The sequence below is a fragment of the Mytilus trossulus genome, chromosome 6 (genome assembly GCF_036588685.1).
Source record: "Mytilus trossulus isolate FHL-02 chromosome 6, PNRI_Mtr1.1.1.hap1, whole genome shotgun sequence".
Classification (NCBI taxonomy): domain Eukaryota; kingdom Metazoa; phylum Mollusca; class Bivalvia; order Mytilida; family Mytilidae; genus Mytilus; species Mytilus trossulus.
Window position 1 is genome coordinate 48,529,035 of NC_086378.1, and position 20,280 is coordinate 48,549,314.

The 20,280-nt window shown below is 32.9% G+C and overlaps 1 protein-coding gene across 1 annotated transcript in view; it reads right to left on the minus strand.

Moving 5' to 3' along the window:
• Positions 1 to 2,126: 2,126 nt before the first annotated feature.
• The window catches only part of LOC134722763 (polypeptide N-acetylgalactosaminyltransferase 5-like), a 32,519-nt gene continuing 14,365 nt past the window's right edge, over positions 2,127 to 20,280 (minus strand). The window contains exons 7-10 of the mRNA XM_063586389.1: positions 10,365 to 10,502; positions 8,430 to 8,588; positions 7,744 to 7,857; positions 2,127 to 2,285 (exon numbers count right to left, since the gene is read on the minus strand). Coding sequence (XP_063442459.1) covers positions 2,127 to 2,285; positions 7,744 to 7,857; positions 8,430 to 8,588; positions 10,365 to 10,502 — 570 coding nt within the window. The remainder of the gene's footprint in view (positions 2,286 to 7,743; positions 7,858 to 8,429; positions 8,589 to 10,364; positions 10,503 to 20,280) is intronic.

Sequence of the window (20,280 nt, forward strand, 5' to 3'; positions counted from 1 at the left end):
CACCTCTCGTTGAAAGAAAGAACACTTCTTTGGAGATAACTTTAAGCCAACTTCTCGGAGACGCTGGAAAACTCTCTCGAGGTGATCTAGATGTTCGTCGAAGGTTTTTGAAAAGATGATTAGATCGTCTAAGTAGATGAAGCAAACTCTTGCATGAAAATTACAAAGGCATTCTTCCATCAATCGCTGATATGTTGCTGGTGAATTTGCTAACCGAAATGGCAATCGGTTAAATTCGAAAAATCAAAGTGGTCCTACAGTGAAAGCTGTTCGTTTCTTGTAAACTCCCTCTAACTCCGCTTGATGGTAACCTGACTTCATATGAAGCACTGTAAATATCTTTTTTCCACCCAGCAAGTCAAGGTTTTTTCAATTTTTGGAAGTGCGTAGGCATCTTTGATGGACAGACTGTTCAGTTCTCGATAACCAACGCACATGCGAGTTTCCCATCTTTTTTCTTTACTAAGACGACGTTTTACGACAATGGTGAATGTGAACTCCTAATGATGCCTGCTGATAATAATTGTTGAAGATGATCTCTGACTTCTTGTAGCATTGACGGTGGAATTCGTGGGTGTCGTTGCTTAAATGAAGTGTTATCTGTTAAATCTATCCGATGTTTCACTAACGACGTATAACCAATGTCTGTATCACTCTTTGAGAATATGTCGTTGTATCGGTTTATCAAGTTCTTTCCTCGTTGAAGTTCATCGGATTTCATATCGTCAGGTTAGTGTATATCCTTGAAGATCTGCATCTGATTGTTGTCATCTGGCTTTACTTGTTCTGATATGGTTACTGGTTGAAGTTCACATAAAAGAGCTCTAGGGGCAACGGTAACGGTTCTTGTAGAAATGTTCGAAATGTGAACTGGAATATCATCTAGTTGATTTTGGTCGTATGAGATTATAGCTTTTACAATATCTAGGTCGTAAGGTATTATCGAGTTTTAAGTTGCATACAGTATGGAAACGGTGGAGGGATACGGTAACATCTTGTCCATATGTATGATAATCGGCTTTGTTACTGCTGATTTCTTTCTCTCTGATCTTAAGGTCATACATCTGAAGGCTAAGTAGCATGGTGTTATCAGACTAGCATCTTGTAGAAAACGTGTACCATGTTCTTTTTTGATGTCCTTCATAATTTCAGATAAGATGTTTGTTCCAATAGTACCATTTGATGATATTTACTATCTGGCATGATGAGAAATAAACCAGGTTGTATCTTGTTGTCATTTGCTCCTTGAAGTTGTAAATTAGCTTCAATGTATCCCTTGTAAGATAAACGGTGTCCTTTCTATTTTCAAAAGAAAACTGAGTGACTGTAGTGGAGTTGAATATAGATGCTGATTCTAAAAACTCTCGCTAATTGTTAATACAGTTGAACCTGTGTCGAGAAGTGCTGTTGTGTTAATTCCGTTGACAGTAATATGAACTTCATTTGATGAACGAAGTTATCCTTATATTGGTAATTTCTGTTCAGTTTGTTGTGTTGATTGTTTTATGATGAACGATTGTTGGAGGTTCAGAGCCCGTTGTGTCTTTCTTGAATGATCAAGTCGTACATTGCAGTCTATAGCGTAGTGTCCTGGCTGTCTGCATCGCCAACATGTGAAATCATTCTGTTTGTGTCTTCTATGTTGCTCTTCTGGTCTGTTTATAGTTGTTTCATCTGGGTGATATTGTGTCCATGATGTATCTCTTCTTGACCATTGCATGTAAGTAGATGGTTGGTCACAATTTATATCTTCCTTCAAAGCCTTGTTTCATCGATGCTGAATTTGTCTGTTTTCTACTGTTGTTGTCGTTGATTTAGTAGTAGCATGTGTAGGTGGTTTCTTTTCCAAAGATAGTTTGAGGTTATGCAAATTCTCTATTTCTCTTGTAGCTTTCAGTAAGGAGTGGAAATCGGTGATGGTATCTTTCTGGTAGCGGACAATATTCTTCATCTCCGGTCTTAATCCATCAATGAACTTTGACTTAAGCATGTCGTTGATGTTTTTCGCTGTTTAATTATTCTGTTCTTGGCTTTGCTTAGTATCTCTTCTTATCGACAAGCCCATGTTGCAACGTCTTCATCATCTTGCTGTCTAGCCGTGTAGATTTGGCCAAGGAAGCTTCATGCTAATCAACAGCCTCGTATATACTGTCCATCTTATCAATGATGTCGTCAATGGCTGCTTCCAGACCAAGTCTCATGGGAACCTTGCTAGCATCTCCACGAAGAGAAAGTCTAATAGCCATCGTGATGGTTTCATGTGTATGTCCTGTCTTGATGAGACACTATACCTCATATCTCCATAGGTCATTTGGTGTACCAGCTTTGCATCTCCTATACTACCTATTGACACATATGTGTCATCTCTGCTATGGTTAACTAACATATCGTCATTTGAGTTTTATGGACCAGTTATAAGTTGTAATTTAAGTTGGATTGCTCGGTCCGACATATCTGCTTGATTATGATTCGTTACTATGTTCCTTCTGCCTCTACGTCAACTCCTACCACCACGCCCACGTGTTATAGTATATTTTGGTGGCATGACAGTAGTGTTTCCGAAAAATCTACGTATTAGTCAGAAATAGAAGGAATGGAACTGTATTGATAAGGAACACGATGTTGACGTAATTGCTGAGAACGTAGTAAGATCGCGATATAAACGTACATGTAGTATAATCGTGGTAGGAACGGACTATAATCGCAGTAGAAGCGTGGTAAGATCGTGTTAAAATCGGATAAATCGTGGTATGGTCGTACTGAGAACGTGAACAGCGTAGAAAGATCTTGATAAGCGTAGTGCAGTCGCAGAATATAAGCCCGTAGAGAACGTGGTATAATCGTAGCGGGATCGTTGTAGAAGCGTTATGAGGACGTGGTAGCATCGTGAAAGCAACGAAAATGTACATTTTCATGACGCTTATGCCGCGACCTTACCACGATCGGAATTGATTGTAGATCGCGGTGAGCGTAGTACGATCGTGATCTAGTGGGACTGGGGCTTAAAGTAGAAACCGGTATTGCTTCTGCTGTAAATAATATCAATGTATCATCAATGAAAACGCTGAAAATCCTGAAACTTAAAATGTATTAAAGAATCAGTCGGTCAACATCAAGAACCGACACAACAGATCTACCTATACGACACAATGTATACACCTATCAAGTACCCTTAATAACCACAACCTATCAATCAAACAACACCTATACTTACTTAACTATATATATGTATACTTCTAGTGCTTAAATGAGCTTGATACCAACTGCGTCAAATGTACAAGGTGCTCCAGTCGGTTTCTGTCTATACTTATACTCCTCTTATCCTCAAATTTGAAAGGTTAATATCTGCGACAGCAAAATTCTGTGGGACTTTACGAGTAAAAGAGTATTTGTCGTGTCTCTAGTCTTTGCAACAATCCTAACGTTAAGGAGTGGGGATTAGGCAGTTATGAATCTATTTATTTTGTACAGAATAAAATAAAATTTATTTGAATATCCAAGTATCAACAAAATATATGTATTAACAAAGTCAATATAATATATCAATTACAAACAGTAGCAATTGTTTATTCTTCTACCGATGTGTCAAACTTTTTTAAATTCTAATTTAAATTAACTAACTGTAAACGAGTTTAAACGCTTATTACATAATCAAATTCTGAATGAAAATTAAAAGTAATTTCAACAACAAACTTAAATCCAAATACAGCTAATATGTATAAAATAATTTCAAATAATTTCCGAAAAAAATAAATCAAAGAAATTTATTTAAAAGAATTAAGTGACACAATAAAAAAGTGTATTACATTCAAGTACAAATAAACAAATACATTCAATGTCAATCACCTAATGAGTATATATCAAAAGATTTACTAAGTGATGTTTATTTTATTAAGTCAAAACACACACGTACGGTGTATAAATACAACTCAGTTTAAAAAGTAACATCTATGGTCAATTGGTAATCACTGAGGTGTGCCCTAAATCCCTTCATAACACCTACATATTTTATGATAATTCGGAATTTACCCTAGTTTGGATTTTAATATTTAAAAAAAAATCAGAGCCAGTAAAAACCAATTTTGTTTAACAAGGGGGTAATGTTATGAAAGAATTTAGGACACTTTTAGAAATAATAAGAAATTAAAATAAAATAGAGCTTATTAAAACAAAATTTATATATTTCTAATTGAAATTCTTCGAAAGGATATTATTTTATATACTTCAAGAAATAAAAGTCAAAATGCTTTTCAAAAATAACAAGTATTGTGGCATCAAATTACCTTATTTGCAGCGAGGATCGGTTTTGATGGGGGGGAGGGTGATGTCAGGTATTAACGGGGACCTATAAAAGAAAATAACTGGGTTTGCGCTAACATCATTTTCCTACCAGCAAAACTGAGTTCTCGTTGTTTATTCTTTTAAAAAGGTAAGCTAGTTTTGTTTATTTAAATATACGCAATTAAGATTAAAATGACATAATATATAAGTAATAATAAAAGAAAAAATATTTATTTATATAATTCATGAAATATAATATATCAATTTGATTCTTTATCTAATAATTAATTAAATTAGATATTTTGAAATAAGTTAAAAAGCAGATGTTTCATACGTAATGCATATATGCATATAAAGGACATAGTTAATTGACTTGAAATTCACCAGTTAATTTCATCAATTTACGAAACAGGAATACTTGTAATTTGTCAAGAAATCATATTATTTGTTGTTATTGTGTATAATTAATGTATTGTGAATTATTTTGTTCAAAAGGAAAAGAAAAGAAAGCATAATTAAAAACATCATTTTCATTCCAGCAAAACTGAGATCTCGTTGTTTATTCTTTTAAAAAGGGTCGTTAGGCAGATTCGAACATAGCCCTACCGAGCTTTTCCCCAAGAACATCAAAGAGGTATGCTGCAGCATTAGTGGTATTTGTCAATGACAGTCTGAAGGGTTGTTTGGTTGAAGGGCATTAAGTGCCATTGATTATTGGTATTGGTCAAATGTATAGGTTGGAGAGATGTTGTTGGGACGAGGGACACTAAGTTCCGTCACAACATAGGCCTTATCTTAAATTCCCGGTATGAAAATAAAATATATGTACAGTATTCAGTTATTGTAAACATGATGTCGTTCACGTAATGCATGACATATTTGACATTGGACATTCTTTGGATTATGTCTCTTTTTTGTGTGTCTTCGGTGATACTCGAAACCTATTAAAATGTATTAAAAAAAACTGATAAACACTGTATGATTTGAAGAGGGTGTTATTATCAGAACTGTTAAAACAGGGAAGTAAATTCTGCTAAAAGGCCGCCGTCGGATTTATATAAAAGGCATCATCGGAGTTGTTTAGTAACAAACAATTTACTGAGTAAACGATTTATTCAGCTGCAGTAGATTTTGTTGTATATTGGCTCTAAATAATCATGAAATACTTGCAACTGCAAAATAAGTAATTTTATTGAAAAGTCTTTTTATATGTTACAGATTAAATTTGCAGTATTTTTTTATGCTAATTATTAACAACCGGCATTGAACAAGCTAATGATAATTATAAATGACCACTTCATCATCTGTGCCCCCATCATCTGTGTCCCCCGTCAGAGAATTGCCGTAAACGTTATTGATTTGGGACATACATGTATTAGCGCTAAAAGACGCGAGACGTGTTGACATGTAATAATGGACACGTTTTGGTGAGTAACAATATTCGGACACGTTTGGGGTTTTGGAATCGGACGCGTTTGGGCAAATTTGAATATTACGGACACGTTTAGCGTGAATGGACACGTTTTGGGGGGGAGGACACTTCTGGGAGTGTTACATATATATAAATCATATAAGTAACATTGTATTGTATAATACTGTTGCCTTTATTTACATATTTGCATAACTCTATGCATACACATGGATATATATATATATATATTTCTTTTAATTGTGTCTTAGTTAAACAGGAAGAAGCTACAATGTTTTAAATGTTGTCAAGTTTTCTTTTATTGATGTATTATACGTTCGAAACAAAATTTGTCAAGAAACAAAGACCTGGTATATGTTTGTATCTTTTATGTTACTTTCAAATGAAATATGTATATTAATGTGAAAACCAAAAGAGCGCATACATGTTTTGTGACATGCACAGAGCAAACTATTTACCATATGCATATATTTCAAAACATGAAGTCTAAAATCTAAAGTTTAAATCAAATAATGCAGGATAAATCTATCTTATTCAACCAAGCACGCACCCGTAAATTGTTAAATAGTTGCAGTCATCGCTACAATTCTTATCCAGTTTTTGATCTCTCGTCTGTTGTATTTCTTCACAGTCATAAATATTCAAAAGAATGTCAACCTTATATTCAGGTTCATACACCAACGATAAACTTTTATCAAATATACTGTTGAGCAATACTCTTATCGTTCCGTTCTCATCTTAACAATATGTTTGTTTTTCTTTTTCAACGTTTCCATATCCATAATTGTTTCACCGATGTAGAACACAATCTTAGTGCAATCTTCGTGTAATTATTAGTAGCCGATAAACACGTGTCAGATCCTTTCAGTTGAATTCTGTTATCCTATAAAGTAAAATTAAAAAAATATTGTCGAAATGCTCATCTGGTACAAAAAAAATATGTTATTACTACGACTGGGCGATGTCTTTTCTGGTGGACTGTTAGTCCTGATGGTGTCACAGGCTGAAGCCCAGTTGCCAGTACTACGACACTGGCAATAACATACGGATATTTGTTTTGTAATTCAATGTTTCTTTAAAAAGATGTTAGACATTATTTTAAATGAAGGAATGTATCTCTCTCATGCAAAGCTCTGATTACTTGACCTATTTTGGCTATACTTTTTGGACCTTTTTTGGTTTACAGTTCTTTATCTTTTTAATAAGCTTTGGATCATCAAATATTTTGGCCTCGAGCATCACTAAAGAGATGTTTATTGTCAAAATGCACTTCTGGTGAAAAAAAAATGGTTTAACCTTGATGAAAGCTGATATTTGTGGTTTATGTGTTAGATTGTGTTTTACAACTTCACTGATCATGAAATTCAACTGTATACAGAAATTATCAATCTAATAGAATCTTAAGCGACTGAACAAGAAAACATTGCATTATATCCAGGCTTTATTAAACTTCAATACTTCTGGTAAAGTCAGTACTATCCAGACAATTCGCTTGAGGGCAACTAAGATTATCTTAATCTATTTGTAAAGTTTTCGGTAGATGTCAATTTAATTGAAATGAAGTCAATACGAGCAAAATGTCTTGTACTGTACACCAACAAAATCTTTAAAACTAACTGAATATTTTTAAGAGGCAAACTTTTATTCTCTAGATAAAAAAAATGAAGTTTTAATTCATTGTTGTGTAAATATTATCTAGTACATCAAACAACCTTTAAATTTCTTATTCATCGCCGATATCCGACAATAGGAACCTATTTATGGTGATAATATTGTAAAAAATGTATATAAAGGTCAAACATAAAATATAATATAATAAGCTATGTATCCTTTCATGTCTGTTTGTGTTTTTGCTTTCAGTTCATTAAAAAATTTCAAAATCCGCATGGACAAAATTGATAAACAAAATACAAAAACAATGTACTGATCATTACATATATTTCATAATCACCGACAACATGTTACTCGAACTGTTGAAAGACCACCCAAGCCGGTTGATAAATAGTACAACTACATTTGTGAAATATTCTTACTTTTAAATAATCCCATTGGACACGTTTCCTAGGGTTGCAATCTTTGAACTTTGCTCCCTTCACAACACACACATAGTTGTGACGTAGCTCGTAATCCTTTGTTAATTCCCAATACTACAATTGTGAGCAAATATTTATTAAACTAACAAAGTGAATTTTTTAATTATTTTTTTTTCAGAATAAAAAAGGACACTAACGGGGCGCGGCCATTATTGTTTAGCAGAGGGGTAAACTCTCCTTTTCAAATTTCAATGGACTCCTTATATGTTTGTAAAAGCTTTCGATAACCTGTCATTACTTATGTTTTGTATTGAACAACTACATGTTTCCTAAGACTGTGAACGACAGCTGGGACCACATATTTGCTGATGTGCATGTATAATACTAGACAGTTGAATAAATAATATTTCGAACAAACTGTAACAGCAGCTCTTGCGTCGGTACTTTTTGTGTGTTTTTTTTATTTTTTGATATGATGTATGATGAGTCAAACACTGTCTGGCTAAATCAATTGTTCTAAACTAAATGCTCTTATGTTTTGTTTTAGCGTTGTTCAAGGTTAGTAATAAGAGTTAATCGCTTGTGAAAATGCTTGTTCTTATTGGGTTGTTTAAGTTTTGCATTTAATTACAAAACTAATATACTATAAGAAAACAATCTTAAGTGTGATTGTAAAGACGTTTTACTTTTAGATAAGCAAACATATCATTTTCAGTATGAATGACAATACGTAATTTCGTAGTATAATTAAGTTGAACCTGATTTCCTCCGTTAGAATGACAACGATATAGACCACCCTTACCACCATTATCAAGACACACGTCTGGCGCATTCATTAACCTGATCTAAAATTAAGATACGATCAATTAAACATTGACAAGTTTATCAGTTCACAGAATTATTGTTTATTTCAGTGATTCAAATAGACTATAAGAATACATCGTAAATGTTAAACTCCAAAATAAATCAAATATTCATAATTAATTTTATCCGTCGTCGAATTGTAATGAACGCATGCATTACAGAAGAATCTTATCCTGTTATTTCAAGCAGCCTCTTTTTTGGTTTGTTGCGTTTATTCGATGTTTCGAATTTGAGTATGTGTAAACTATTGTTGCCCAATTGATTAATCACTCCAAATATGTGAATTTTCTAGCAGACGAAACAATATCACACCCCTTCTCCTCTCAAAATAAACATTTAAGCGTTACATATTCTTAAGCTTACAAATGTGTATTGTTATATAAGAGTTGTCTGACAATGTACCGAAAGTAACGTATGCTAGACGAATCATGCATAAGATTTTTTGAAGGATCCCCTTTTTTCTTTGAAAACTGGTATATATATAAACTATGACATTTTAGTCTAGTCAAACTAAGATTTAACCTAAAACTAATTGCAACAGAAAATGTTTTAGTTCAAATCTATAGCAATATGCCCTATATATTCAAGAAAAAAGTCCCATAAAATCTAACTCGAGAAAAACTCAAAATCAGCATTTTTAATTTGCTATGGAAATTAACATTGGAAGGGGAGGTAACTCTTACAAAAAATAGTCTTTTTGTCAGTTTTTTGGTTGTTTTTCTTTAAATTTATGTAAAGTATGACACTTTGATGGGGTTACAAGTTGGGGTATTTGACTAAATTATATAATAGTCTGCTCATGAAATGTACAAAACCGAAGTGTTATGGGTAGTTATTTTTTCATACATTTTTCATTATTAAGAAATTGCAGCCTTGTGGCCATTTTTAAAAAAAAATGTGAAAATTTGGTATTGTTTATATCTGTATATTATATTTTCAGGACCTTACTTATCTTAAGAAACTGTAAACCACAAAAAGAAGAATACATGCTTAATTATTTTTACTAAATTTTAGATTCTTTACCTGACATGTTAAAAAATTCAATAAATGGTCCACCAAAAAATCTAGGTTATAGCTTAATAAAAGATATGAAAACACCTTTAGACTTGTTTGTTTACTCTAAAGACCGCTAAAAAATCAAGAATCAATACATTCTGATGTAGAGAAGCGGTAAGTCATTGATATTTCTTCTTTTTTTTGCAAGAGTTATCTCCCTTTTCAATGCAAATCTCCATAGAAATTTTAAATGGTGATTATTTTCATCTTCCTCAAGTTAGATCTTATGGGACTTTTTAATGTGTATATTTGGAGTATAATGCTAGAGATGAAAACTTAAAAATCTTCTGTTGCAATTACTTTTGGGTTAAGGTCAAATTTATGCTAGATTGACTGGACTATTTCTGTAATCTTATTCAATGCTGAAACAGGACAGAGATGGATTTTGGTCTAAATGCTTGTCTAACAAAGACTTTTACATTGCATGAAAAAAACACACATCAACTTTGTAAAAGCTAAAAAAAATACTACTACCAGAAAGAAAGGGGGATTTTACAAGTAATGCTAATGCAAGGTCGTCTGCAGAATTTTTTTAAAATGCACCCTTTCCCTTGGTTCGATCCTTCTGTCAAAATCTAAGAAATCTTTATCAAAACAGTGATGTTCATAAATATATTCTACATGATATCATGTGTAAGCTTAAAAATGATAAAAAGAAATAGAAACATTTAAAGTTCTGTTAATTTTAACTAAATCCTTACCATTCCACGTACTCTATTGTCACCAGGAATATAGTAACCATCTATCAATGCATTGGCTATCTTGTTATAATATTTAAACGGTCTACAGTTATTAACGTCCCTAATACGTTTCCTAGCAGCTACATCTCCTGTCTTCAGCTTTAAAAAATCAAGTTAAAGACACATAAACCATCATGATCAGATATGTTTTCAAAATATGAGCTCGTACAATTAGCATTATCAATCCACTAGAAACTAAAGATAATGCAGGAAACACTAAAAAAAATGATACGATATACCCTTGTGAAGAACATTATTTTCGAAGAGAGACACTTAAACAAAGTCGGGACTGCAACCACAAAAGGATGAGCAATGGAAGAGATTTTAAGTAAGATTCTCAGATAGAGTCATACACTTCTAATGACGGATACATAAAACATGCAGACACAAAAACATAGGCTAAGAGGACGAATGAGCAAACGTACGATCTTTGCCATTTTTACAAACTACAGGTAAGACTTGTTGATTAACAATTGGTTGTCATTAAACACAATTAATATTTCAATTCACTGTGCATTTTATCTCTATATTTGTTAAGCGGTATTACAAATTTACCTACAATCAATCAGCATATATATATATTTGGCAATCGCCAATGGCAGTCAGCAGGGTTAAAGAACATCAGTTGTTCGACCTGTTAGTCAAATGCGTTTTGTTTAAATATACTTTTTCACTGTTTTGGTCTTTTGGAAAATGTTGTTTGTGCAGTATTTAGACCCTTCTACAACGAAATTTGTTTTACATGCACACGTATAAAAATTGCGGTTTTTATCCAACGCAATCATAGGTTTGAACGTAGTTTTCAATTTAGACTTGTTTATATTTTATCGTTTGGGCTTGTATCATATTTTCCGTCCAGTTTATATGATCCGTTCATCCTATATTGACTCTTAAAATTCAAGAGTCAATCTTAAATTGAGGGTAAATTATATGGCCTTCCAAATACCGTTTCGATCTCTAACATCACTGAAGAGACATATATTGTCGAAATCTAGATCTGGTGTACAAAAAAATATTGACGCCTTGTGTTTGTGGCATAACATCTTGTTCACAAGTTCATTGTTTTCTGTTTAGTATCAAATTTATATTAAGATCCATTTTGTAACATCTCGTGATCAATTTTATTTGGCAATCGCCAATGTCAGTCAGCAGGGTTAAAGAACATCAGTTGTTCGACCTGTTAGTCAAATGCGTTTTGTTTAAATATACTTTTTCACTGTTTTGGTCTTTTGGAAAATGTTGTTTGTGCAGTATTTAGACCCTTCTACAACGAAATTTGTTTTACATGCACACGTATAAAAATTGCGTTTTTTATCCAACGCAATCATAGGTTTGAACGTAGTTTTCAATTTAGACTTGTTTATATTTTATCGTTTGGGCTTGTATCATATTTTCCGTCCAGTTTATATGATCCGTTCATCCTATATTGACTCTTAAAATTCAAGAGTCAATCTTAAATTGAGGGTAAATTATATGGCCTTCCAAATACCGTTTCGATCCCTAACATCACTGAAGAGACATATATTGTCGAAATCTAGATCTGGTGTACAAAAAAATATTGACGCCTTGTGTTTGTGGCATAACATCTTGTTCACAAGTTCATTGTTTTCTGTTTAGTATCAAATTTATATTAAGATCCATTTTGTAACATCTCTTGATCAATTTTATTTGGCAATCTCCAATGGCAGTCAGCAGGGTTAAAGAACATCAGTTGTTCGACCTGTTAGTCAAATGCGTTTTGTTTAAATATACTTTTTCACTGTTTTGGTCTTTTGGAAAATGTTGTTTGTGCAGTATTTAGACCCTTCTACAACGAAATTTGTTTTACATGCACACGTATAAAAATTGCGGTTTTTATCCAACGCAATCATAGGTTTGAACGTAGTTTTCAATTTAGACTTGTTTATATTTTATCGTTTGGGCTTGTATCATATTTTCCGTCCAGTTTATATGATCCGTTCATCCTATATTGACTCTTAAAATTCAAGAGTCAATCTTAAATTGAGGGTAAATTATATGGCCTTCCAAATACCGTTTCGATCCCTAACATCACTGAAGAGACATATATTGTCGAAATCTAGATCTGGTGTACAAAAAATATTGACGCCTTGTGTTTGTGGCATAACATCTTGTTCACAAGTTCATTGTTTTCTGTTTAGTATCAAATTTATATTAAGATCCATTTTGTAACATCTCGTGATCAATTTTATTTGGCAATCGCCAATGGCAGTCAGCAGGGTTAAAGAACATCAGTTGTTCGACCTGTTAGTCAAATGCGTTTTGTTTAAATATACTTTTTCACTGTTTTGGTCTTTTGGAAAATGTTGTTTGTGCAGTATTTAGACCCTTCTACAACGAAATTTGTTTTACATGCACACGTATAAAAATTGCGTTTTTTATCCAACGCAATCATAGGTTTGAACGTAGTTTTCAATTTAGACTTGTTTATATTTTATCGTTTGGGCTTGTATCATATTTTCCGTCCAGTTTATATGATCCGTTCATCCTATATTGACTCTTAAAATTCAAGAGTCAATCTTAAATTGAGGGTAAATTATATGGCCTTCCAAATACCGTTTCGATCCCTAACATCACTGAAGAGACATATATTGTCGAAATCTAGATCTGGTGTACAAAAAATATTGACGCCTTGTGTTTGTGGCATAACATCTTGTTCACAAGTTCATTGTTTTCTGTTTAGTATCAAATTTATATTAAGATCCATTTTGTAACATCTCGTGATCAATTTTATTTGGCAATCGCCAATGGCAGTCAGCAGGGTTAAAGAACATCAGTTGTTCGACCTGTTAGTCAAATGCGTTTTGTTTAAATATACTTTTTCACTGTTTTGGTCTTTTGGAAAATGTTGTTTGTGCAGTATTTAGACCCTTCTACAACGAAATTTGTTTTACATGCACACGTATAAAAATTGCGTTTTTTATCCAACGCAATCATAGGTTTGAACGTAGTTTTCAATTTAGACTTGTTTATATTTTATCGTTTGGGCTTGTATCATATTTTCCGTCCAGTTTATATGATCCGTTCATCCTAAATTGACTCTTAAAATTCAAGAGTCAATCTTAAATTGAGGGTAAATTATATGGCCTTCCAAATACCGTTTCGATCCCTAACATCACTGAAGAGACATATATTGTCGAAATCTAGATCTGGTGTACAAAAAAATATTGACGCCTTGTGTTTGTGGCATAACATCTTGTTCACAAGTTCATTGTTTTCTGTTTAGTATCAAATTTATATTAAGATCCATTTTGTAACATCTCGTGATCAATTTTATTTGGCAATCGCCAATGTCAGTCAGCAGGGTTAAAGAACATCAGTTGTTCGACCTGTTAGTCAAATGCGTTTTGTTTAAATATACTTTTTCACTGTTTTGGTCTTTTGGAAAATGTTGTTTGTGCAGTATTTAGACCCTTCTACAACGAAATTTGTTTTACATGCACACGTATAAAAATTGCGGTTTTTATCCAACGCAATCATAGGTTTGAACGTAGTTTTCAATTTAGACTTGTTTATATTTTATCGTTTGGGCTTGTATCATATTTTCCGTCCAGTTTATATGATCCGTTCATCCTATATTGACTCTTAAAATTCAAGAGTCAATCTTAAATTGAGGGTAAATTATATGGCCTTCCAAATACCGTTTCGATCCCTAACATCACTGAAGAGACATATATTGTCGAAATCTAGATCTGGTGTACAAAAAAATATTGACGCCTTGTGTTTGTGGCATAACATCTTGTTCACAAGTTCATTGTTTTCTGTTTAGTATCAAATTTATATTAAGATCCATTTTGTAACATCTCGTGATCAATTTTATTTGGCAATCGCCAATGGCAGTCAGCAGGGTTAAAGAACATCAGTTGTTCAACCTGTTAGTCAAATGCGTTTTGTTTAAATATACTTTTTCACTGTTTTGGTCTTTTGGAAAATGTTGTTTGTGCAGTATTTAGACCCTTCTACAACGAAATTTGTTTTACATGCACACGTATAAAAATTGCGTTTTTTATCCAACGCAATCATAGGTTTGAACGTAGTTTTCAATTTAGACTTGTTTATATTTTATCGTTTGGGCTTGTATCATATTTTCCGTCCAGTTTATATGATCCGTTCATCCTATATTGACTCTTAAAATTCAAGAGTCAATCTTAAATTGAGGGTAAATTATATGGCCTTCCAAATACCGTTTCGATCCCTAACATCACTGAAGAGACATATATTGTCGAAATCTAGATCTGGTGTACAAAAAATATTGACGCCTTGTGTTTGTGGCATAACATCTTGTTCACAAGTTCATTGTTTTCTGTTTAGTATCAAATTTATATTAAGATCCATTTTGTAACATCTCGTGATCAATTTTATTTGGCAATCGCCAATGGCAGTCAGCAGGGTTAAAGAACATCAGTTGTTCGACCTGTTAGTCAAATGCGTTTTGTTTAAATATACTTTTTCACTGTTTTGGTCTTTTGGAAAATGTTGTTTGTGCAGTATTTAGACCCTTCTACAACGAAATTTGTTTTACATGCACACGTATAAAAATTGCGGTTTTTATCCAACGCAATCATAGGTTTGAACGTAGTTTTCAATTTAGACTTGTATATATATATATATATATATATATATCAACATCAACCCAACAATGTTAGATCTGTAAATTTGCTTTCACAATTTTTGTTCTTTCCTCGCCGGGATTCGAACCCATGCTACTGAGATATCGTGACACCAAATCGCCTATATATATATGAAAGGAAAAAGCATACATTTTTACCTTAATGTTATAAAAATCTTCGATCTTTCGTACTTTTCAATTTTTCGCAATAAACATTTGCGGAAACTATGTATATTAGTCCAGTCAATCTAGCATAAATTTGACCCTAACCCGAAAGTAATTGCAACAGAAGATTTTGAAGTTTTAATTTTTAGAATCATACCCCAAATATACACAAAAAAAAGTCCCGTAAAATCTAACTTGAGGAAGACAGAAAAAAAATCACCATTTAAAATTCCTATGGAGATTTGCATTGAAAAGGGTAATAACTCTTGCAAAAAAGGCAGAAATATCAATAAAAATTGATTCAAAATTATCATTTAATCGCTTCTATTCATCAGAATGTATTGATTCTTGATTTTTTTAGCAGTCCTTAGAGTATAAAAAACAACTCCAAAGGTGTCTTCATGTTTTTTATCAAGCTATAATCTAGATTTCGTATTTCATTAATTGACCATTTATTGAATTTTTCAACATGTCAAGGTAAAGAATCTCCAATTAAATCAAAATAATTAAGCATGTATTCTCTTTTATGGTTTAAAGTTTCTTTAGATAAGTAAGTTTCTGAAAAGATATAATATCCAGATATAAACAATACCAAATTTTCACATTATTTTTTTCAAAATAACCACATAGCTTCAAATTTAAAATTTCCTGAATGAAAAATACAGAAAAAAATTTAAACTACCCATAACACTTCGGTTTTGTACATTTCATTAGCAGAACATTATATAATTTAGTCAATTACAAACTTATAACTCCATCAAAGTATCATACTTTACATAAATTTCAAGAAAAACAACCAAAAACTTACCAAAAAAGCCTCATTTTTGCAAGAGTTATCTCCCCTTCCAATGTTAATTTCGATAGGAATTTAAAAATCCTGATTTTGAGTTTTCATCAAGTTAGACTTTATAAGACTTTTTTCTGTGTATATAAAGGGCATATTGCTATAGATTAGAACTAAAAAAAAATCTGTGGCAATTAGTTTGAGGTTAAATCTAAGTTTGACATGGCTAATATACCTAGGATTACACTTTAGACTTACGATTACAGGTGACAAAAAACAAGGGGTCATCTCAAAATACAAAAAAACAAGCCTACAATACAGATACAACATAGCAAATTGTGTCCTGTATGTATATATATAAAAAAAATGTAAGCAACATGTTAACATTTCATGTGTCCGAAGCGCTTTTCTGGATTTACCATCAGGAATGCCGATTATTTTAAGACAAGGATTTTTAAGGACCGAAGGAGTAAATAGATGTATGATATATAAATTATCAGTAGGAGCAATAGACTTTCCCGGCGAAACATTTTTTTTAATGCAATGAATAGTATACGAAAACCAGAAAATAAATTATTCAGAGGAATCCGATACTCTACAAACTGTTGCATTTGAAATAGTAATGTTGGTGTCGTTTTCGTTTTACACGATTACAACGATGTATACGCAACTGTTGCCTTGCCGACTTAAATAGATTGTGATTTTGTTTAATTTCTTCTCGCCTGCTACACTTTTGCTTTTTTTTTTATCCCTAACAATCAATTAAATTGATTTGCTTATAAATTTTGTGTTTAAATGAACAACGTCGCAGTGAGAGAAAATGGGCTGTTCAGGGGGTTGAAACACCCCTTTCTTGTCGATTAATGCTTTTGAATAGAGACATATGGTCGGACCCTCCTCTTTTATCTTGTGTTTCAATGCCCTTTTGAAAACTGCTGGATCTTCCCCTGCTTCGTCTGTGCACTCTATATTACAATTCCATTAAAGTAATACTAGTGTCGGAACAGGGGTTAAAGTTCGACCATACCAGTCCCGCGCATGTTCATCGGGGTTTACTATCAAAACTGTGGAAAAAAACGTTCATACTTAATGATTCCAAAGATCTCTATTATAATAATTGAATAAGAGAAAAACAAATTGCAACTAATTTGTCGTTTTTTTTTGTTGCGGTTGAAAACATAGATAGCAACATTTTAATTATTTGAGTACACATATTCTAACATTTCAACTGAGTCTGTTGAATAGTCTAAAACATATTTCCGCCCAAGGTAAGCTCGTTGATAATTTTTCTTGTTCTTTTTTCTCCCGAGAAATCGTAATTTTTTCTTTTGAAACCAAAAAAGTAGACGAAATTGTTTGTCCTATTCAGAAAAAATAAAATTTATATTGAATGACATGTGAGATTTCATGAAGAATAAATAGCTCCAGAACACACGTCCGCTGTATTTTCTCATACTCTTTAAAACAAAACAAAAGGTAGGAAGTATGTCTTAGAATAAACATGTTAACATGCTCCATGGTTGATGGCATATGCCCTAAAAAGAAGGATTCCTGACCTTTTCAGCAATTGTCCCTATCAGGCTACTGAAAAGACAATTGCTATATTGTGTATGTCGCGTGTTATTATTTTTAGAATTAATGTTAGCTCATTCTATCATAATCCGTTCAATTACAGCATTTTTAACCTGGATAACACCATATGCAATAATGAATGCTGCTGCAAATTCTTTAGAAAAAAAATCTTTGCTCAACTACAGACAAACATAAATATCGTTACATTGTTTTAGATCGACGGTTTTTTTTTTTCACTTTGTTAAAGACCAGGATTTAAATGTAAGTGTAATTATACTGAGTGCCAATGAAAACGCAACACTTGGTTTTTCATAAATAAAATTTATATTAGAAATGATAATCTTTAAAAATAAATTGTTCTTGAAAATTAATAATTCTAACAATAGATCGATATTAAACAAAAATGTTTCATTGTCATCTTTCAGACGCTATAGGTAAACGAAACATCCAATGTCGAATCATCATCTCACAGTCCTAACAAACAGTGTTACAACCCCGTGGTGCAGCGCAATCTCGACAACGCCGTGAAATAATCATCCCGGACGTTTAATGTGATCTCGAGGAATGTTGTTCCACCTGTCCCTCATATCAAACTTAAGCTGACTTTATGATATTGGTGGTGTTGTCATCGTCTAAACCATGTTCTAAAAACGTACGAAACACATGACTTTTGGCCAAGATGGGTGCCAAATGTCTATGTTACCGCCACTGACGGTTTTTGGTACACAATGAATGATTTTTGGTCTATAGAATTCGATATTTACGCCTTACAGCCGTTTAGATGTCACTTAGGAAATTTCTTTGTGCTCTTTAACAATTTCTGCGCAAATGTTGCTTTACTGAAATTGCTCCAAAGGATCTACCGTGACCACCATTGAACTCTCGTGACCTTTGTACACCCATCAAGGTCAATATCGAATATGCTTAAGACCAAATGAATCGGTCTGGCTGAGCGTTTCATGCTTTTTGTACCCCGGGATGTTGCTTATCATTAAATGATCCATTTTGGTTGAATTTGTGGATGATTTGGGTTATTGTAGAGGCTACAACTTCAGTCTTCTCGTAATTGTTTGCAGTGAAAGGCTTCATTGGATCATGTCCAAACCTTCATGTCGCTGGTTGTCAGAAAGTCCTGGCATTTACTCAGATGTTTATTGCAGTTTGCTTACAATAAGAGCGGGAAAATTCATGACATTAGCCAAGCTTTAAATGACAAAATCGTGAAAATGGTGCGTATGTTGAAAAGCGGTGACCTCGGTTTTTGTCCGTTCAAAATAACCCTTACTTCGCATTTGTTCCAAAAATCACTCAAGCGTGAGGTTGTCATCAATTGTCTTAAAAGTTATTTTAAACCAACTGTACAAAGTTCTAATATAGATAAAATAAAAATTATAAGATTTTTTGGAAAATCAAAAGTGTTGCGTTTTCATTGGCACTCAGTATATTATAATTCTAATCGTATGTGTATGACAGTTTCCGCAAATGTCTAATAGTAACTCAATGATAATTAAATACCGGAATATCGATGAAATTGAAATAGTATTATGCTTTTATTATGTTTGTTTTAAGGCAATATGCAAGTTTATACAACAGAGGTTTGTTGAAATATCAAAACACTTTCGCATAAATAAAAAAATGTGACCTTAATACATGTTTACATTTAGAAAAATGTTTGATGTTTGGATACTCCTAGCAACAAACAACCGTATTCATATAAAGAGATCATAATCTTTCAATCAGTTTAATTGAAGTCTGGAGCTGGCGTGTCAGTTGAATACTAGTAGTCTATTGTTATTTATGTATAATTGTCATTTTGTTTATTTTCTTTGGTTACATCTTCTTACATCAGACTCGGACTTTTCATGAATTGAATTTTAAATGTACATATTGTTATGCGTTTACTTTTCTACATTGGTTAGAGGTATAGGAGGAGGGTTGAGATCTCATAAACATGTTTAACCCCGCCGCATGTTTGCTCCTGTTCTTAGTCAGGAGCCTCTGGTCTTTGTTAGTCTTGTATTATTTTAATTTTAGTTTCTTGTGTACAATTTTGAAATTAGTATGGCGTTCATTATAACTGAACTAGTATATATTTGTTTAGGGGCCAGCTGAAGGACGCCTCCGGGTGTGGGAATTTCTCGTTACATTGAAGACCTATTGGTGATCTACTGCTGTTGTTTTTTCTATGATCGGGTTGTTGTTTCTTTGATACATTCCCCATTTCCATTCTCAATTTTATTTATATCTATTTTTTTCAAAACACAGTTTATTAATATTTGAAAACAAAACGTTTGTCTATGCAATCAGAGAATATCAATCCCTGAGTGTCCTATCTCCCCGTACACACGACAACTTTCAATACGATATGGCGTGTTCAATGTCGTTCAACAAGTATGTACTAGTGTTTAGTGTTATTTACTCTATTTAGGATGAACACCCGCTTCCGTGTTTAATCCAGTCACATTCTGTATTTAGATGCTATCGTTTGTTTTTGTGTTTTTTAAAACATTTTCTGATCCCATGCCTATACTTCATGTATCTGAGCCATTTTTGGCTGATATTTTCTGAATTTTGGGCTCTCAATGCTCTCTATCTTTGTATTTGTTTGGCTTTATAACTGTGTTGATTTTGAGCGTCACTAATGAGTATTACATACACGGAACGCGCACCTGGCTGATCATGTTATAAGCCTGGTACCTTTGATAACTAATTATCTTTGTTTCATCGTT